Below are 21,948 nucleotides of genomic sequence, written 5' to 3' on the forward strand. Positions count from 1 at the left end.
TTGCCTCGATCCATGCGCTGCGCTCACGACCGAGCGAGGCTGCGCTTTGGCTAGAGTGTACTAGAATACGGTTGAGTGGGACGAGCGGCTGGGGCGGCGCATGCTCTGCAGTGAGGCGCCCGACATGGAAAATACTGTGGCGGCGCTGCGATAGAAATGGATTGGGCCGCATCAAGGTCGCGCCGTTGGAAACTGCTGGCGATACTGCTCGGCAGGGTCATTCGTACTACTTTGCGCGCTGGTATTTGCGTTCAGACCGCTCAAATGGTGTTAATAATTGCATATGACATGTCATCATCATCATCATCAGCCTATATTTTATGTCCACTGCAGGACGAAGGCCTCTCCCTGCGATCTCCAATTACCCCTGTCTTGCGCTAGCGTATTCCAACTTGCGCCTGCAAATTTTCTAACTTCATCATCCCATCTGGTTTTCTGCCGACCTCGACTGCGCTTCCCTTCTCTTGGTATCCATTCTGTAACCCTAATGGTCCACCGGTTATCCATCCTACGCATTACATGGCCAGCCCAGCTCCATTTGTTCCGCTTAATGTCAACTAGAATGTCACCTATCCCCGTTTGTTCTCTGATCCACACCGCTCTCTTTCTGTCTCTTAACGTTAGTCCTAAGATTTTTCGTTCCATCGCTCTTTGTGTGTTCCTTAACTTGTTCTCGAGCTTCTTTGTTAACCTGTATTTATGACATGTAATATGACATGTATTTATGCCTTAAGAATAAATTCCTTTCATTCTTTTCTTTATTTTATTTTATTGCGATAGCAATTATATGGACACTTCTACCAGATTTCTGCCGTCGCGGTCGTCGTCGCCGTCACCGTCGCCGTGAGGTTCCCTATAGAAAATATCTTCGCCGCGTGCCGTATGCCCGAGCGGAAGCGTGCGGGGACGCGCGCTATCACGGAGAGCGAACGCACTCAATCACCCACGCGCAAGCAAGGAAGCGGGAAGCCAGCGCCGGAGGGAGCGCGCACAGGGGGGGGGGGGGGGGGGGGGGGGCGCACTTCTACGCTGCCAACAACCGCGCTCGTCGCTCGTCCGCACCGTCTCTTATCTCCACATGGCTCTGACCTTTATGCGCCGTGCATTCGCCGCTCCGACTCAGTTTCCGTTAAAGCGATAGACCGCACGTACCTTCGCCCGCTGCTGCGGCGTATATATGCGCTTGCTGCCAGCGTTTTGACAGTCGTTGTCTGCAGTCATTCAGTGTCATCTATTCATGTTTGTTTGTGCGCGCTCACACCACGCTTGTTCAATCAGTTAGTAATAGTCGGGCCACATTTTCCAACGCACGCTACACATGCAATGCTGCCCGGGTCGGCAGTGCAGCGCTACATGTGTGTCCCTTCGCACGCGCTGCCCACGGGAAGCGCTTCTCATCAACACCACCGTTTCACACGCGCCTCCTCGTGGTCATCGAGTCTCTCTTCATGTCGGTCTACTTACGCCGCAGCACACCTGCTTACTTAATCAGCTCATGTTTACTACAATTTATATTGCTACCAAAGCCGCTCATCTTACATCGTATGACATTGATGTGTTGCTATCGCATTCACTGCTTCGCCCTTAGGGCGAAACTGTGACATTTTTTCTTTTTGTATTTACTTTGCGTTTTGTTGCCCGTACTCTCTTCTTTTCAGTTTTTATTTTTATTCATTTATTTTTTAATGATTCTCCCCTACAGTGTTTTGTTTTTTTGGTTTGTAATGTATACGTGCGCCAGCACTCAGACCTTAGGGTTGTTTCTGGGCACGTTAAATAAACATGATTGATTGATTGATTATTATTAATATTTTATTATTATTATTATTATTATTATTATTATTATTATTATTATTATTATTATTATTATTCAGGACATTGTGGCTCCGTACAAGTTATCCAAGCTTGCTAATTTAGGTAGTTGGCTCTTTTAGAATACGATGTAGTCGACCTTTAGAGATAAAAAATTAACTAGGCCCGACCAGACTGCGTCAAAATACGAATAAAGCTCAAATAGTTGTCCCTTGAAGGCACCCAGAAAGACGGCGCAGTTGCTGTGGCCACAGAAACGTCGAAATTCTAACTAGTTCAGCTCGCTGACAAAAAGTTGCTATGGCGCTTTGCTACTGAGAACGTGATCACAAACTTTTTTTTCTGGCCGTGCCAACCACACTCTGACAAAGACAGAAGCGCTCATGGGCGCAGTTGTAAGTGGAAGCCTTGTTGATCTAAGGGCATACTTGATACGAAACACACGCGAAATTGAATACACTAAGACACACAAGGTGTCGCACCGAATGCGCGTCTTCAGTGTTTTTACTTCGTATGGGTTTCGTATAAAATATGCAGGCACAACTTGGCTTCCACGTTCAATAACCAGCTAGCCAAGATAAAACCGTATTTAGGTCAAGGTGCACGTTGATGGCATGCTGTCCTCCATTACAGGGTCTCTCATAGCCCCATAGCTTTGGGGTGTCAACCAAATTATTTAATTAATCAATTATAATACCTAAGGGAACGAGAGCTGCTTACCACAGCTGCTCTGATGCACTCACCACGTGTTCGGTGCGCACTAAGTCATTGATATCGTTTATGAGAATCTCCATGGTGAACTTTTCGGTGATCTGCGAGTGCCCCAGAAGGCAGCATGTCCGTCAGCTATACTGAACAAGCATAAATGCTTGTGCCTTTGTCTCGGCGGTCTACTGTGCCTCTTTAACAGCGTAGGCTGGAAACAAGCGTACGTTGTAAGAGAGAGGTACTATATATTGCCTGCACCTTTATCACTCGCAAGCACATTTCCGGACGCGCGGTTAAGTCAGAATGCTAGGCATGCTTTTCCGTAACGCAGGCAGGCAGGTGGCAAGTGGATAGGTAGATGAGTTGGTGAGTTTTTATTGCGCCTTACTTCAGGCTTTTAAAAACATTTCCGATGGTGCGATTGAACCACAGTCCCGCAGAGGAAGAGGCTGATGCTTTACCCTTCCAGCCCTAGACGCATGCATGGTCGTCTAATGCAAGCGCAAGTTAGCGCTCAGAGGAGACTGCCACGTGCGTGACGTCACATACCAAGAATCTGCTTTAAAAAGCGAAAGCATGGGCGCTACAATATAAATCTATTCCAAATGTTTCTCGTTCCATTTCTGCAATCAGCCATCCACGATTCGTCAAGCATATTTCGGGCCACCCCCAATTCACCTGTCCGCCATGCGACGTCGCGAAAACCGGAAAGCTGATACGACGTGTAGACACGGATTAGGCACTATTAGACAAAAGAAAAGAAAATTATTTCAATTCTACACCTTTTTTGCCATTAGCAATCCGCTATTGGCCAAAAGATTTCGGGCTGCGCCCACTTCGCCTGTCATTCAGAGGATGTCACAAAACTGCGAAACTCAACACGTCAAAGTGAGGTGTACGCATTAAAGATGCCATTAATATGCTGGACAAAACTGAACTTTTTTTTTCGGAAGAGCCGGAGACTACCCCATTCCGAAAGGAATAGAGGATGCCTGCCTACCGTTCACTGAGACACTGGCTACTCGGGGGTGCCAGGACGCATGAACTTATATGCGTATCATAAACAGTTTTTCGTGGCAGTAAAATGCTGTAAGCCCTTTCGGCTGGTTCACGACATCGCTCTGCTAACTATTTTCCGCTGAGGATCCGTTTTAGCAATATTTTAACCTCGCCGTTGCACGCCGCTGCGATTTTCGGCCAGCCACCGCAAGCTAAGCAAAGCAAGGGAAATTACCTTTCTGATCAGGCTATCTGCTTTCACTGCGCTAGCTCGTTCCCACCGAAATCCTCGCCACTTCAGCGTTCTCCTCGCCTCTAGTCTGCCAATTAGATAAGAAAAACCTCTCAAAATGAGCAATGCAAAATGAGCAATGCAATGCAAGACCCTTTGAAAGCAAACAAAGGTGACCTCTTATAAACGAGGAGAGTGTTTGATTGGCCGGTTCAAACAACGCGCCGGTTTGCGTCGGCGGTTACGTAAATTTGACGCCAGGAGATTGAAATAAAGGCATATTGGAATAAGTTTACGTTATAGGGCCTCATGTGCGCGTACGCCAGTTTGCGTTAAGGATGAACGCAAGATTGAAACGTGAGAATGATAGTAAACCTTAGCACGCTGCTCCGCGTGTCTCCACAAGTTGCTTATAAAGGCAATAATTTTATTGAGCGACCTCCCACCACTCCCGTTTTAAGTATTTCCCAGCTGCATTTGTGAGATAGGGTTCCCAGAGTCAACGTGAATAGCTTTGTTAGTGATATTCAATTGGCGCTGTAGCGCACCTGTTCAATGACTGTACCTTCCAATGCAACAAACAGCGTGTGAGATAATTAGGCGTTGTGACACACGCTGGACACACCTTGTCGACGTGGTCCCATAGTTGAGCCTTCATCTTGGCGAAGAAAGGCAATTCCGGATGGTCGACCTGCGTAGTAAAGGCGTTGTTACGGAGGCGGACTCAAAATGCCACTACAAACGCCATGTATTTCAGCTGCTGATATGGAAATATTGTCCAGACGTGAAGCATCCAGCCGGCAATATAACGGCCAAATTCACTGCCACTACCTCTTTAAGACGCTATTTTGAAAACTTTTGTTATCATTTCATGTTTTCCCCTTTCTTTTAGTTTGCATCGTCAGTCATAATGGCGTTGAAAGCTAGTTCAAGTTATCATGAAATTTTAATTGGTTGCCTTAAGCTAACTGAACATTTTACCACTTTTAAATTGCGGGAATTTAGAAAATAGCCTCAGCTGACAGTTGCCATGAAGGTTTTTGTGGAACTAAATGAATGGTATATTTAACGCAATGCTCTCTGCATAGCTGAAAAGCAACATTCTGGTGTTAAAATACACATCACCAACAAGAAAGCTGTTGGATTTCAGGAAGGGCCGCGGTGCACACCACTACGGCTCGCCTAGCCAGGAGAGATTATGGTGGAGATTCGCGGCACCCCTCAAGAAAGTTTGATGTCTTACATTCCAAGGCACCACGTTAGTTGTAGAAAATAGCCTGCAAAAATGGCTCCGTATTAAGCCCTTTTAGCCGATTACTAGAATACCGTAGACTTCAATTTCAAAATAAACGTTTTCTTTAGCATATTACCTTTTTCTTCGCGATTTTGTAAACTTGAGGGCGAAGAGATTAGCAATCTTAGTGCAACCACGTAAAAAGCTCGCGCAATTTTATGCAAGGAGAACGCGGTGAAATTCGGGGCGCCAGCATAGCTTCTTTAGACGAAACCCCCCGCATAATCGACTCTTGCCGTTGGATACATAACAGAACATTAACAAAAACTTAATCTAGCTTCGCCTAGCAGACAGCATGTCAACCTGAGCGCGGCTGATTTCAGAAGAATGGCGCGGAAAATCTGGGCAGCCACATTCCACGAGTCTTCGTACATCTTTCGCTATCATTTCGCGTCCTAAAGGTGGAAGTTGAGTGCACTTTGGCTGAAACTGAAGTCATATTCGAATGCTTTACGTTAAATGCGTATGTCGATAATTGCCCAATTTTCCTAAAAAAGACCGGCACCTACTAGTCAAGGCAGGTTTTAGTTTTGACAGTCAGTAATATTACAACTGAAACCCAGTTGAAGTCACCATGCCAATTTATTGGTTTTATTAAGTTAACTAAGCGCCTCTCGTTTGGTCACTGCCACACCGGGGCACCGTAAGGTTTGTGCCTTATATCAATGCGTCACAGCGTCCTTGACGGTAGTCTTTGAGGAATACGTAAATACGCTTCGTCAAAATAAGCACATCTGATGCAGTTCTGGACATGGTCGGCTTATATCACTGTAACCATTCGACAACAATCTAACGAAAAAGCCGGCAGATCCCACTCCTTGTGGGAATCGATGTTATGCGAAGCAGTGTGCGGGGAGCCTACCAAGTTAACGAAACGACCATGAGAGCACACATACGTAGGCTGTTTTTTCATGATCTACATGACACGCATGTCATGACATTTACGTCATGAGTCCTCAGGAGTCCCTTTAGGAACGCCTAGGAGAACTTAAGACGAACGCATTAGCCATGCTCATGACTATGACTTCAACCACTGACCTTTATCCTTTTCCTTCGCTTAGTGCCAGATTCGAACCCATTCCATTGGTTGTTGAGTGGTAATCTTTTTTCGCTGAGTCATTGTCATTTTTGCTGAGTCATGGCCATGGCTATGGCTTCTACCACCTGTCTTTAATGTTTCTTTCACTTAGTACCCACGTCTGAACCAATTTCAGTGGTTTTTGAGTGTTAATCTTTTTTTGTTGAGTCATTGTCATCAATTGCTGAGTCATGCTTATGACTGACTTCTACCATTATCCTTTAGTGTTTCCATCGCTTAGTACCCACATCAGAACCCATTTCAGTGGTTCTTGAGTGTCATTCTTGTTTTGCTGAGTCATTGCCATTTTTGCTGAGTAATGCTCATGACTTTGACTTCTACCATTCTCAATTAGTGTTTCCTTCACTTAGTACTCACGTCAGAACTCGTTTGAGTGGTTTTTGAGTGTTAATCTTTTTTTCGCTTAGTCATTGTAATTTTTGCTGAGTCATGCTCATGTCTATGACTTCTACCACCATCCTTTAGTGTTTCCTTCACTGAGTACCCACGTCAGAATCAATTTCAGTGGTTTTAGAGTGTTAATGTTTTTTATCTGGGTCAGTGTCATTTTAGGCGGCTGTTTTATGACCTACATGACACGCACGTCATGACATTCATGTCATGACGTATTATTTATGTCCGTCATACACTGTTGTCATACTATGCCAATTTTTGTACATGCCAAGTTAACGAAACGACCATGGTAGCACCAAGACTTACGCGGTTGTTTCATGACCTACATGACACACATGTCATGATATTCATGTCATGACCTATCATTTATGTTCGTCATACACTCTTGCCGTAGTATGCCAATTTTGGTAAATACCAAGTGAACGATACGACCACGAGAGCACCAAGACATAGGCGGCTAGAAAGATACTGTCAAAGTGGCAAATGTTCGCCAAGAAATGCTTCGCATTTAATAAACTGCGCTCACACGAATGGGTGACTCACCGAGAAGATGAGACGTGGGTCGACGGTGAGAGACAGCAGGATTTGCTGTATGGTGTGCTGCGTGCGGAGATACACTTCACTCATAAGCACGCGCTTGTTTCACGAGTGTCGTGCATCTTACTGAACAGCACGAGGAAATAGCACGTTATCGTCGTAAAATCGATCAATCGTAATATTTTCACGTGAACAAGCGGAGCACTAACACTCTTTTGTACAGATGAACCAAAGAATTCCTTGAAGAGTTGTGAGAGGGAACATGTAAATAATTCAATAACAATAAAAGCGTAGTAAAAGGCAGATACCATTGTTATTATCAAAGAAAAGTGATCAAAAACATCTCGTTAGTTGAACTTCAATACAACTGAAGAAATATGTAATTTAGGGGCACTACGGTAGCTTTTCAATATATTCTACCGCACGGAAAAAGAGATATTCGGGGTCGGTTATAAATTAATTAAGACATTTTTGCTTGTCATGTTTTGAGGGAATGAATTCCACACTTTAGAATCACTATAGACGAGAGAAAATACTGCGTAGTTTGTTCGAATAACAGGGATATTATCTTCATTCTCATCGTAGCGCTAGAAGGCTTTGAAACGAAGGACCACTGGTGAAGTTGCCTACAACCTTGAATTTCTCGCAACATATTAGCGAGACCATGTAGGTATTGGCGAATTCTATAATTGCGTTCAGGGGATTGTTCGCTAAGGACCACGCTGCACTTGAAACTGAAGGCCTCTGAGTGCTCAAGCACTCCCAGCATTCCGCCAATGCTGGCGCTGTTTGAAAGCCGCCGGACGAACCATTATGATGCGGACCGTAAGCTCTAGGCCCCATACCTTCTCCTGACACGGCTTAATTTCGAGGCACGAAAGCATTGCGTTGTAATGTAAGTACACCATACTAAAAGCTCAGCCTTGAAAGCGTTATGCACCTTCTCGGCAGAAAAAGCACCTAACTACTCAATAAGGTGAAATTTGTGACGTACTAAAGGCGATTCGCGCCGAATTTTACGGAAAATTTAAAAGCGATTGTTTGTTTGTTTTCTTTTTCTTCATCAACAATAAAGGTTTTTACCGACAAGACCAACCACTTCCATCCTTATAATTTTAATTTTAGTGACGCGGGCGTATTTAGCGCTACCATAATTGACCTTTACCATGTTTGCACGATTGTGCAACGGTTCCTATCATGCTAAATGACTGATCCATATACATAGTCACCCTTCCTCCTGCAATGGTCGGTATCTTTTCGTCTTTACCTCTTTCAGTGGTGGTAAAACTACGCGTATTTCTTTCCCCCTAGTTCCGGCAGCACACTTCTACTGCGCAGTGTTCTTTTTTGCTGTTTTTTGAGGAGCCATTTCGACATAAGTATCATATCGCGTCGACGGAACATGGCTAAGCACTTTAATGCTCTGATGCACTTATTGAAAGATGGGCCATGCATTTGAATGACGAAGGCAAGCTGATACTACTAAATAACACTCACGGTAACTCGACTATAATCAGAAAATAATAAATTCCTTTATGCAGACATACACACACAGAAACGAGAGAGCTAGCTTGGTCAAGCTTTGCCTGACAATGTAAACCTCAGGTGCCCACCGTGAGCTCCACCAGCGTGTGGACCGAATCCTGGTAGTCTCCTTTTATGACCTCCAGTATGCGACCGCCGTTGCAAATCCTGCATATCAAGGAATCAAGGGTGGCAGTTTTATTGAGGGCGGCAGCTATCTTTACCGGCAGTATTGTACCGCCGTATTTTGTGGTGTAGTTTTCGGCAACGGCTGAGCAGCTGCATCATTTTCGAGAAGACTGGCAAAAGGAATAAAGATGAAGGCAATTACATGCCGTCCTAATGCAAATATTTTTGAATACTTCGAGAACACTACATGGTTTTTTTCCTGACTTTGGGCTCAGAGAAAGAAATCGAGCATCATAATTAAAAAAGAGGAGCACGAACGGGACAGGGTTATGAAGTGACTCTTTTCTTTCCACTCCTTTTTTTATCAACAGAAGGGAAAATTTGTACGATACTGCGAAGGAAATTGCCTCGCTATTTGAAGCTCGAGCTGGTTGACTTAGGAAAAAAACACACCGGAGCAAATATTCGCAACTAGATGAGCCGTGTGTATGTTGCAGCGAAAATCCGGAGACCACTCAGTACATCATAGAATGGAATGCGAAGGGATTCAACTTGTGAGACCCGTACGTTACCTACACCTTCCAGAAGCGCCCGAATTTCAAGAGCACGGAAGCATCAATCAGTCAGTAGTCAAGATAAGCAAAAGACGTTTAGATTATTTGGTGCAAAAAAGCAGGGAAGACATTGATACCACGGGACCTCTTACAGTCATAGGTAGCGGTACAAGATAGATAGAGAAGTTTTGAGGAAGCGTAAGAAAATGAACGATTTATAAAGAAATTGCTAAAATGAAAAGCATGTACAGCAAGCCTGGGTAGCTCAATCAGCTTTGGTGACTATTTGCCAGCGCCCCGTTTCAAAGGGGATCACCGTTAATCAACATCATCATCATCGAGTACGTGAAAGCGAGGTCAAAGAGCCGTGTTGCCTTCACCGAGGGGCCTTAAAGGTCCGAACGCTCTGCATGGGCAACCTCCAGTATCCTCTTATTCCCCAAACACGGCTAAGCCGAGAACGACTACACACGTGAGGTTCCGAACCCCATGTGCTCTGGTAATGGTGTCGTCGCACACTAGACGCCTGCTGATACAGATACTCCTGCGGGGCACAGGTAAAGCGTAATGTGGAAGAGGTATAGCGGAAGTAAATTATAGGTCTGTAGCTTGCACCCTTTCACGTTAATACCTCCTTGGGTGAAACAGATAGAATTTACAAAAAAACACAAAGCCTCCTACGTAGAGAAAAGCCATCGTTAGTACCACGTCTAGCCTAAGCTCTGCTACCCAAACAATCCACGATCACAACCTACCCACACATCCACGATCAATGTACGACGATAAAATACCAAATGTGAGGGATTCCAAGAACGATGCCACAGAGCGATGATGCCATTGCACATAGGCAAAAAATTATTTTCATCCCCTTGCTCTGCAATTTATTTGCTGACGAATTATTACAGGCGGTGATGGGGTGAGTCATCCAAAAGGCCGTATAAGCTAGTGGGATCACCGTCCGTCTGCCAAATTGGTTACCAATGTTTGGGACTTAGCAACGGAGAAAATCATGTCTAATTTTTAAGGAGTCTCAGCATAGGTCCGCGCACTCACTCATGAGTGCACTCACTCACACTCACTCGCACTCATTTCAAAGGCGTGAGTGCGAGTGAGTGCCAGTGAGTGTGAGTGCAGGTGAGTGCGAGTGCGAGTGAGTGCCAGTGAGTGTGACTGGAAGTGAGTGCGAGTGAGAGAGTGCCAGTGAGCGTGAGTGCAGGTGAGTGCAGGTGAGTGCGAGTGGGAATGAGTACCACTGAGTGTGAGTGCAGGTGAGGGCGAGTGCGAGTAAGTGCCAGTGAGTGTAAGTGCAGGTGAGTGCGAGTGAGTGCCTGTGAGTGAGTGGAGGTGAGTGCGAGTGCGAGTGAGTGCCAGTGAGTGTGAGGGCAGGTGAGTGCGCGTGCGAATGAGTGTGAGTGGAAGTGAGTGCGAGTGAGTGCCAGTGAGTGTGAGAGCAGGTGAGTGCGAGTGCGAGTGAGTGCCAGTGAGTGAGAGTGGAGGTGAGTGCGAGTACGAGTGAGTGCCAGTGAGTGTGAGTGCAGGTGAGTGCGAGTGCGAGTGAGTGCCAGTGAGTGTGAGTGCAGGTGAGTGCGAGTGAGTGTGAGTGCAGGTGAGTGCGAGTGAGTGCCAGTGAGTGTGAGTGCAGCTGAGTGCGAGTGCGAATGAGTGTGAGTGGAAGTTAGTGCGAGTGCGAGTGAGTGCCAGTGAGTGTGAGAGCAGGTGAGTGCGAGTGCAAGTGAGTACCAGTGAGTGTGAGTGGAGATGAGTGCGAGTGCGGGTGAGTGCCAGTGAGTGTGTGAGTGGATGTGAGTGTGAGTGCGAGTGAGTGCCAGTGAGTGTGAGTGCAGGTGAGTGCGAGTGCGAGTGAGTGCCAGTGAGTGTGAGTGCGAGGTGAGTGCGAGTGCGAGTGAGTGCCAGTGAGTGTGAGTGCAGGTGAGTGCGAGTGCAGTGAGTACAGTGAGTGAGTGCGAGTGAGTGCCAGATGAGTGCGCGAGTGCGGGTGAGTGCCAGTGAGTGGATGGTGAGTGTGAGTGCAAGTGAGTGCCAGTGAGTGTGAGTGCAGGTGAGTGCGAGTGCGAGTGAGTGCCAGTGAGTGAGAGTGAGAGTGCGAGTGCGAGTGCCTGAGAGTGAGTGAGTGTGAGTGCGAGTGAGTGCGAGTGTGAGTGAGAGGTGAGTGCGAGTGCGAGTGAGTGCCAGTGAGTGTGAGTGCAGGTGAGTGCGAGTGCGAGTGAGTGCCAGTGAGTGTGAGTGCAGGTGAGTGCGAGTGCGAGTGAGTGCCAGTGAGTGTGAGTAGAGGTGAGTGCGAGTGAGTGAGTGCCAGTGAGTGTGAGTGCAGGTTGAGTGCCAGTGAATGTGTGAGTGCGAGTGAGTGAGTGAGTGCCAGTGAGTGCGAGTGAGTGTGAGAGTGCGAGTGCGAGTGAGTGAGTGAGGCAGTGCGAGTGAGTGCCAGTGAGTGGAGGGCAGGTGAGTGCGCGTGCGAGGTGTGAGTGGAAGTGAGTGCGAGTGCCAGTGAGTGTGAGTGAGAGGTGAGTGTGAGTGCGAGTGAGTGAGTGCCAGTGAGTGTGTGGCAGGTTAGTGCGAGTGAGTGCGCAGCGAGTGCGGGAGTGTGAGTGCAGGTGAGTGCGAGAGTGTGAAGTTGTGATGAAGTGAGTGCGAGTGAGTGCCAGTGAGTGTGAGTGCGAGTGAGTGCCAGGTGCAGTGTGAGTGGAAGTGAGTGCGAGTGAGCGCAGGTGCCAGTGAGTGAGTGGAAGAGTGAGGTGAGTGAGTGCCGTGAGTGTCGTGTAGGTGAGTGCGAGTGAATGAGTGTGAGTGCGGTGAGGCGAGAGTGCCATTGAGTGCAGGTGAGTGCTTGTCGAGTGCGAGTGAGCGCCAGTGAGTGTGAGTGGAGGTGAGTGCGAGTGCGAGTGAGTGCCAGTGAGTGTGAGTGGAGGTGAGTGCGAGTGAGTGCCAGTGAGTGTGTGAGTGCAGGTGAGTGCGAGTGCGAGTGAGTGCCAGTGAGTGCGAGTGCAGTGGTGAGGAGTGCGAGCGAGTGCCAGTGAGTGTGAGTGCGGTGGTGCGAGGAAGTACCAGTGATGTGAGTGCAGTGAGTGAGGTGAGTGCAGGTGAGTGCGAGTGCGAGTGAGTGCAGTGGAGTGTGGAGGTGAGAGTGCGAGTGCGAGTGAGTGCCAGTGAGTGTGAGTGCAGGTGAGTGCGAGTGCGAGTGAGTGGCCAGTGAGTGTGAGGCAGGTGAGTGCGAGTGAGTGCGAGTGAGTGCGAGTGCCAGTGTGGGTGTAGTGCAGGTGAGTGACTGGCGAGAGTGAGCGAGTGTGAGTGGAAGTGAGTGTGAGTGCCAAGAGTGAGTGCCCAGAGTGTGAGTGGAGATGAATGAGCGAGTTGCGGTTTGAGTGATATTGTGAAGTGCGAGTGAGTGCAGGTGAGTGAGTGTGAGTGCCAGGTGATGCGAGTGTGGAGTGAGTGCCAGTGAGTGGAGTGGAGGTGAGTGCGGAGTGCGAGTGAGTGCCAGTGAGTCTGAGTGAGATGAGTGCGAGTGCCGAGTGCCAGGAGGGTGAGTGCAGGTGAGTGCGAGTGCGAGTGAGTGCCAGGTAGTGTGAGTGCAGGTGATGAGAGTGGCGAGTGAGTGCCAGTGAGTGTGAGTGGCAGTAGAGTTCGAGTGCAAGTGAGTACCAGTGATTGTGAGTGGAGATGTTGGCGGAGAGAGTGCGGTGAGTGCCAGTGAGTGTGAGTGAGGTGAGTGCGAGTGCGAGTGAGTACCAGTGAGTGTGAGTGCAGGTGAGTGATAGTGTGCTAGTGAGTGCCAGTGAGTTTGAGTGCCAGTTGAGTGCGAGTGCGAGTGAGTGCCAGTGAGTGAGAGTGCAGGTGCCAGTGCGGTACGAGTGAGTGCCCTGAATGTGAGGGCAGGTGAGTGCGAGTGACTGCCAGTGAGTGGAGGCAGTAGTGCGTGTGCGAGTGTGTGTAGGCATGAGTGCTAGTGCGAGTGAGTACCATTGAGTGTGAGTTGCAGGTGAGTGCCAGTGAGTGTGAGTGGCAGGAGTGCGAGTGCGAGTGAGTGGCCAGTGCTTGTGATGGAGTGAGTGCGAGTGAGTGCCAGTGATGTGTGAGGGAGTGAGTGCGAGTGAGTGCCATTGAGTGTGAGTGGAGGTGAGTGGTTAGTGCGAGTGCGTGCCAGTGAGTGGAGTGGAGGTGAGTGCGAGTGAGTGCCAGTGAGTGTGAGTGAAGTGCGAGTGGCGAGTGAGGGCCAAGTAGTGTGAGTGGAGGTGAGTGCGAAGTGAGTTACCAGTGAGTGCGAGTGGCGGTGAGTGCGAGTGCGAGTGAGTGCCAGTGAGTGTGAGTGGAAGTGAGTGCGAGTGCGAGTGAGTGCCATTGAGTGTGACTGGAAGTGAGTGAGAGTGAGTGCGAGTGAGCGTGAGTGCAGGTGAGTGCGAGTATGAATGAGTACCTGTGAGTGTGAGTGCAGGTGAGTGCGAGTGCGAGTGAGTGCCTGTGAGTGTGAGTGGAGGTGAGTGCGAGTGCTAGTGAGTGCCAGTGAGTGTGAGCGCAGGTGAGTGCAAGTGCGAGTGAGTGCCAGTGAGTGTGAGCGCAGGTTAGTGCGAGTGAGTGCCAGTGAGTGTGAGTGCAGGTGAGTGCGAGTGAGTGCCAGTGAGTGTGATTGCAGCTGAGTGCGATTGCGAAAAGTGTGAGTGAAGTTATGTCGAGTGCGAGTGAGTGCCAGTGAGTGTGAGAGCAGGTGAGTGCGAGTGCAAGTGAGTACAGCGAGTGAGTGTGAGTGGAGTATGAGTGCGGTGCGGGTGAGTGCAGTGAGTGTGAGTGGATGGTGAGTGTGAGTGCGAGTGAGTGCCAGTGAGTGTGAGTGCAGTGAGTGCGAGTGCGGTGAGTGCATGGTGAAGAGTGGAGGTGAGTGCGAGTGCGAGTGAGTGCCAGTGAGTGTGAGTGGAGATGAGTGCCGAGGTGTGCGAGTGCCATGGAGTGAGTGCCAGGTGAGTGCGAGTGCGAGTGAGTGCCAGTGAGTGTGAGCGCAGTGAGTGCGAGTGCGAGTTGAGTGCCAGTGAGTGTGATGGGGTGAGTGCGAGTGCGAGTGAGTACCAGTGAGTTGAGTGGCAGGTGAGTGCGAGTGCGAGTGAGTGCCTGTGAGTGTGAGTGGGATGGGTGAGTGCGAGTGCTAGTGAGTGCCAGTTGAGTGTGAGGGAAAGGTGAGTGCGAGTGCGCGTGCAGGTGGCCAGTGATGTGAGTGCAGTGTGAGTGCGAGGTGCGAGTGAGTGCCTGTGAGTGTGAGTGGAGGTGAGTGCGAGTGCGAATGAGTGCCATGGAAGTGAGTTGAGTGCGAGTTGAGTACCAGAGAGTGTGCGTGCAGGTGAGTGCGACGTGCGAGTGAGTGCCAGTGAGTGTCGCGCAGGTGAGTGCGAGTGTGAGTGAGTGCAGGTGAGTGAGTGTGAGTGCAGGTGAGTGCAAGTGCGAGTGAGTGTGAGTGGAAGTGAGTGCGAGTGCAAGTGAGTGCCAGTGAGTGTGAGTGCAGGTGAGTGCGAGTGAGTGCCAGTGAATGTGAGTGCAGGTGAGTGCGAGTGAGTGCCAGTGAGTGTGAGTGCAGGTGATTGCGAGTGCGAGTGAGTGCCACTGAGTGCGAGTGCAGGTGAGTGCGAGTGCGAGTGTGAGAGCAGGTGAGTGCCAGTGAGTGTGAGTGGAGGTGAGTGCGACTAGTACCAGTGAGTGTGAGTGCAGGTGAGTGCCAGTGAGTGTGAGGGCAGGTGAGTGCGAGTGCGAGTGAGTGCCAGTGAGTGAGAGTGGAGCTGATGCGAGTGCGAGTGAGTGCCAGTGAGTGTGAGTCACGGTGTAAGAATAAGGAGAGGTGCTGACACTCTCCCCCCAACGCGCGCGAAAGCGCCGCTCGCTCGCGTCCAGATTATGTTCGGCTTGGTTGCAGCTGCTTCAGCGCCGTCGTAGAGGGCGCTGCGGTATGCGGTCCCAGCCTCGGCAGCAGGGCGCGTGCTGCCGCTGGTTCGTCTTCCTGCTTGCATGTGCGGTTGCGCTGTTTTGAAGGCACGATTTTTGTTCGCGTTCGGTTCAAGAGCTTGTGCTTACGTATTGTCGCCACGGGCCCTCGACGAAGGTGGCAGCGGCCTTCTGAGGGGCGTTTGAAATGGCTAGAAAGTGCTTCGTTCCGAACTGCAATTCTGGATACCTGACTTGTGCGGAGCGTGTGCCTTTATTCAAAGCGCCGTCCGACAGCGGTCGTCAAGAGCAGTGGCGCCGTGCAAATCTGAGGGCAGACCGAACTCTAACGCCTACCGACCATGTCTGCACCAGCCATTTTTCAGATGATACGATATCGAGGGCATATTACGCGGAGCGCTCGATAAAAGGATTCCCACCTTATTTCCATATTTCCAAACTGTCCAAAGAACCTCACACGGTCAAATAAACCTCGAAAGCCGCTGCGGAAGAGAGAACCTCTTGTGTGCCACAGTAGTTTGTGCAAATTTTGCTGCATGTAAAAGGTATATACTGGGTGGTTTACTATCATGCACCAAGATTGGAAAATATGTAAATGTCACGTAGCTGGACAGAACCAAGGTAATGTTGTCTGCCATCGCTTGGAGATACTAAGATTATTTTAAAGACGATAGTCTTTCTTGGGGAACTTAAACGCTGAAAATTTGGTCTGTCTGTCTGTCTGGGTCTGTCTGTCTGTCTGGTCTGTCACCCGGCCAAAGTTGGACCACTTGCTTACCGCCCACACTACTTAAACTGGTACGGCTGTTCATACTTGTGAACGTTATCGATCACAAAGTAAATATTACGCATATCTGAGGCGCAACATCACTAGGTAAGTATTAGGAGGTGCGTTCCTTTAATAGAAAATACATAGATACGTAACTCTAAAGACCCCAGTTTCTTAATCTGCGCTGAAAATGCCATGCTATGCGCGCCGACGAACGACGTTCCCCGACTGCGCGCGACGAGCGCCCTCTGCCATGGAGGAAGGAAACCCTCTGCACAAGCTCATGTTTCCCGATGTATTGCGAGATGGCGTCCATGTCTCACGCAGCGCCTCCTCAATTTTATCAATGCCAGCCAGATGCGGCCGATTCAACATAAAGGAAGCGCTGTCTGAGGCAGGGCAAAACATAAATGGCCGCTTGATGAAATAATGCGGTAAAATGAAATCTGTTCAAATAAACCTTCATGCCAGGACGGAAATGGTACGAGAACAGCATCACGGGTGGCCGCGGATCAGACCAGCACTCATGTAGTACGGCCGGCAGACTTTCGACGACATTTGCAGCGAAGCACGCAGATACGCGGCAATTTTTTGTATTCCGCTTACTTACATAATTATTTTCATAATTGATTAATCAACTCTTTTAATGCTATAATTGGATAAAATGTATGAACAAGAGAATTGCACAGCAGCGTGGAAAACTCCCAATATAACTTTCTGTTGCTCAATACGTGATACATAAAAGTGTTTTCCGAGCGTGAACGAAACCCGCGAATACAGCAATATTGCCGCGCGACTGGCCGCTCGAGGCACTTTGCGTGTATTCGTGAGCTTCTTTCATGCTCGGAAAAACACTTCTACGTAGCGCGTATTGAGCAATACAAAGCTGTATCGGGAGTCTTTCATGTTGCTCTACAATTTTCTCATTGACACTTTAATCTAATTATAATAATTGAGAAGTTGATCAATAAATACGACTAATTATCTAATTAGGCGGAATGTAAAAAATAACCGAGTATCTCCAAGGGACGGCAACAACATTACTATGGTTCTGTCCAGCTACGTGGCATTTGCATATTTTGAAATATTTGTGCACCCTGTAAAATACTGCTGTTTTCTGTGCAGATGTGTGCCTGATTTTCAAATTTGTTCCATCCTGGCTACTGAATTTTTTTACAATGCGCGTGCGGTGTATATTACACGCTTGCATGTTTTTATACATTTTTCCATTGTGGGAGTGTATAAGACCGCAAGCTTCTGGGATGGTTATCACCTATTAAAATTATCGAGCTGCTTCATGCACAAGTTTTTTTTTTTCGTATTGTGCCTTTGCAAAAAAATAAATAAAAGGTCTATGGGATTATTGTGTGGTGGGTGAAGTGTACTTGTGGACAGGCTGTAGCATGCATTGTCAAACACGCTTACATTGGCACATTCTCATAGGCAATTTAAGAAAGAAAGTCACCTCTTTTTTTAGATCTTGCAAGAGCCACTCAGTCCTCAATGGACGAAAGCCCAATGAATAATATTGTAACGCCTTGGTTGAGGCGAAAGGAAGAGAGGAGGACGACGAATCCTTTGGTGTGCGGAGCAGCAGAAAGAAACCGCGGCTGGAATGCTTTCCTAGACTCTCATCCATCACCTGTAAATAAACACGCCTCATCCGTAACAGTTTTGTGGTGGAAGGTGCTGGGTACTCAACCACGCAACACGGTTCTGCAACCACCTGATCTGCGCCGAAGTCGCCGCCTTGCTGGACTGCCGCCGTTGCCGCTGGTGGTCGAGATGTCTCGCGGTGAAGACGGAACCCGGACTGTACCAGTTCCTACAGCTGCAGCCCCTGCCCTGGTTACAGCGGCCCCTTCGGTACCTGCTTCAGCCGCGGCTGGTCCCTGGCAGCGTCAGCACCTGATAGAGCCTCGTACATTTGGAGGCAAGTCTGGCGAGGACGTGGATGAGTGGCTCACTCACTACAAACGGGTGAGCAACTATTACCATTGGGATGCGGCAACTCAGCTGTCCTACGTCGTGTTTTTCTTAACGGACACGGCACTGTGTGGTTTGACAACCATGAGGACACCCTCACGACTTGGGATCGGTTCGTGTCGGAAATAACGGAGTGTTTTGGGGACTCAGTCGCGAAGAAGAAGCAGGCTGAACAAACGCTGCTGCAAAGAGCCCAAGTGCCAGGCGAGACGTGCACGACGTATATTGAGGCTATATTGAAGCTCTGCAAGAACGTCAACCGTCGCATGTCAAAGGAGGACAAGGTCGGCCACCTCTTAAAAGGGATTGCCGAGGATGTATACCACTTTCTCATCGGCAAAGAGAACCTTGCTACAGTAGCTGACGTCATACGGCATTGTCGTACATTCGAGACCCTGAAGATGCGACGTATCACGCCTAAATTCGGTCGGTTACCGAATGTGACTACCGTTGCGAGTGTTGACGACTACACGTCCCTTGATCTCGCGTCTACAATACGTGAGATAGTACGGGAAGAGCTCACCCGACACGTGAACTCGACACCTTATGATGCTGCGCCAATCCCAGCCCCCGCTCATCATGTTTCCATCGCTGCAACGGGCGTAGAGGACTACAACTACAGTTCTCGCTCGCCACCGAGGCCGCAGCCCAATCACTACCCAGAGTCGCGGTACGAACGCCGCTTCAGCTATCCTCGTCAGCCGGCCGCTACACACCAGCAGCCGCGTGAAGATGCATTTGTCCCACAGTGTCGCGACAATGCTTTTCAGGAGTACAACGCATATCGCCAACCTCCTGTGTGTTATTGTTGTGGTGCTACCGGACACATAGCTCGGTTCTGTCGTCGGCGCAGGGAAACATCCCGATACGATCCGCCATCAACGTTTCTTCGCGCCGGCAATGGTCACAACAACGATCCCTGGTCCGCCTATTCCAGGAGAACCTCACGGCAAGAGAATCGGCGCAATAGTTCACCCGCTTCTGACCGTAGTTTGACACCTCCGTCCGCCCGACTACGCCGCTCGCCTTCACCGCGACGGCGGCTATCACCACCGCCACCGCCGGGAAACTAGCCGGCGCGACCGATGGAGGTGAGGTCGCGCAAAATGACTTACCTCAGATGCCTCCGCCAGTTACGATGTTTAGGAACAAGATAAAGGTGTTAATAGATGGAGTATGTGCAACGGCTTTAGTGGACACTGGTGCAACCATTTCTGTTATGAGTCGTTCCTTTAAAGATCGCATTGGCCAAAAAGTTATGTTTTCTTGGCGCGAATCTACAAGATTTCGTGGTGTCGGTGGAGAAATACTTCATCCTCTGGGAGTTTGCGTCGTTCACGTCTTGTTGGCCGGAAAGGTGTTCCCAACTGAATTCCTGGTTCTGCAGCGGTGTACACACGACGTTATTCTCGGTATTGACTTTCTGCAAGAGTGTGGCGCTTTCGTCGACTGTGGCACCGGCGAACTTTCAGTCAGCAGTGAAGTTGTTCCTGCCCTCTGTGACGAGCTGCCACCCGCGGAAGACACACTGGTTGTTTCCGATGAACTGACAGTGCCACCATGGTGCATGCGGTCAGTTGCCGTGGTCGCTTCCGTCTCTGCCGTATCTCCCTTTGATGCCATCGTTCAACCTCTCACCGGTCAGTGTGCTAAGAAAGACATCTTAGTGCCTCGCTGTATTGTGTCGATTAGCAACCGAGTCACGTCTTTGTGGGCACTTAACTGTTCGCCAGTGCCTGTTATACTTCCTCGAGGAATGAAGCTCGCCATCTTTGATGGTGCCAACGGAAATTCTATCGCTGCCGTTGACGACGACGATCAAAAACGCTTGGCCGTAGACGAATGCAGTTGCTCCTACGAGTCGCAGATTCTGAAAATGGTTAGTAAGAACCTACGGTCACACGAGCGACAAAGATTGGTTGAGCTGTTGGAAAGACATGCTTCTGTGTTTGACTTCTGCGAAAAGGAGAAGCGACCATCTTTACCCTGTTCTCGAGCTCAGCACAGAATCGATACAAGTTCTGCTCATCCGGTCCGACAAAAACCTTACCGAGTGTCGTCTTCGGAGCGGAAAGTTATTGCTGAACCAGTTCAGGATATGTTGCAGAAGGGCGTTATTGAGGAATCGTGCAGCCCTTGGGCAGCACCTGTCATTTTGGTGAAGAAGAAAGACGGCTCTTGGCGGTTTTGCGTTGATTATAGACGATTGAACGCGCTCACAAAAAAAGATGTATATCCACTACCTCAGATAGACGATGTCATAGATTGTCTGCATTCGGCTTCCTACTTTTCTTCACTAGATCTACGATGCAGGGTATTGGCAGATCCCTATGCACCCTGCTGACAAGGAGAAGACTGCATTCGTGACGCCTGATGGACTTTATCAATTTAATGTTATGCCGTTTGGGCTTTGCAATGCCCCCGCTACTTTTGAAAGATTTATGGACTCCATTCTTCGTGGTTTAAAATGGGAGGTATGTTTGTGCTATCTAGATGACGTTGTCATTTTCGGACGTACTTTCGAAGAGCATAGCACCCGTTTAAACCTCGTTTTAGACTGCGTCGAAAAGGCCGGCTTGGTTTTGAATTCCAAGAAGTGCCGGTTTGGCGAACGACAAGCATTAGTCCTTGGTCACCTGGTTGATAAAGATGGTGTCCGGCCAGACCCCCGGAAGATAGAAGCAGTCAGTGCCTTTAAACCACCTCAGTCACTAAAAGAACTCCGCAGCTTCCTGGGTTTATGCTCCTACTTTCGACGGTTCGTGCCCAGATTCGCGGACATTGTCTATCCTTTGACAAGCCTATTGCGAAAAGACAGCCCATACGAGTGGACACCTGAATGCGACGCGGCATTCTCTCAACTCAAGTTCCTGCTGACTTCAGAACCCATTCTTCGTCACTTCGATCCGTCTGCTCCTACTGAAGTGCACAGTGACGCCAGCGGAATTGGCATCGGTGGAGTGCTTGTTCAGCGCCATAATAATGAAGAGTATGTGGTTGCCTATACGAGCCTTTCTCTCAGCAAGGCTGAACGAAACTATACTGTGACAGAGCAAGAATGCTTAGCGGCTGTCTTTGCTGTTCAAAAGTTTCGTTGCTACCTCTACGGGCGTCCATTCAAAATTGTAACCGACCACCATTCCTTGTGTTGGCTTGTTACCCTCCGTGACCCCTCCGGTCGTCTAGCACGCTGGGCTTTGCGGCTCCAAGAATTTGATTTCAATGTGTCGTACAAAAGTGGAAGACGTCATGCCGACGCTGGCTGCCTTTCTCGCCTTCCACTGTCGACAACAAAGGATAACGCGGACAACCTCGACACCTGCTTTGCTGCTGTCTCTCACGCGTTTCCTGACGCCACCGTATTCCAGCGGGAACAGCGCAACGACTTATGTTTGGACCCCCTTTTCGCCGATGCCTGCAGTCCCAAGGCTAGTGGTCGCTTTTGCATTCGCGATGGACTGTTATACAAGACAAATTATTCAGCAAGTGGCGCGCGGTATTTACTGGTTGTTCCCCAAAGCCTGCAATGTGACATTCTCCGTGTCATGCATGATGATCCGACGTCAGGCCACCTTGGATTCATTCGCACCTTACATCGAATACAGGAGCGGTTTTACTGGCCTAAGATGCGACATTCCACTAAGCAATACGTCTCGAGCTGTGACAAGTGCCAGCGTCACAAGCGACCGACAAGTGCTCCGCAAGGCCTTCTTCATCCTGTAGCGCCGCCTACTACACCTTTCGAGCAAGTTGGTATCGATCTGTTAGGACCGTTTCCACGATCTTCGAACAACAACCGCTGGGTCATCGTCTGTGTCGATCACCTAACTAGATACGCGGAAACAGCTGCGATATCTTCCTCCACCGCTACCTGCGTCGCTGCCTTCTTATTACGCTACGTAATCCTTCGTCACGGTCCGCCTCGCGTTATCATCAGCGACCGTGGTCGCCAATTCGTCGCTGACGCCGTGG

At 49.2% G+C, this 21,948-nt stretch overlaps 1 protein-coding gene across 1 annotated transcript in view; it reads right to left on the reverse strand.

Moving 5' to 3' along the window:
• Positions 1 to 21,948, reverse strand: part of LOC119449038 (uncharacterized) — a 179,405-nt gene that overhangs the window by 74,181 nt on the left and 83,276 nt on the right. The window contains exons 14-16 of the mRNA XM_049666622.1: positions 8,688 to 8,766; positions 7,081 to 7,137; positions 4,377 to 4,442 (exon numbers count right to left, since the gene is read on the reverse strand). Of these exons, the coding sequence (XP_049522579.1) occupies positions 4,377 to 4,442; positions 7,081 to 7,137; positions 8,688 to 8,766 (202 nt within the window). The remainder of the gene's footprint in view (positions 1 to 4,376; positions 4,443 to 7,080; positions 7,138 to 8,687; positions 8,767 to 21,948) is intronic.

This window comes from Dermacentor silvarum, chromosome 4 (genome assembly GCF_013339745.2).
Source record: "Dermacentor silvarum isolate Dsil-2018 chromosome 4, BIME_Dsil_1.4, whole genome shotgun sequence".
Taxonomy (NCBI): Eukaryota; Metazoa; Arthropoda; class Arachnida; order Ixodida; family Ixodidae; genus Dermacentor; species Dermacentor silvarum.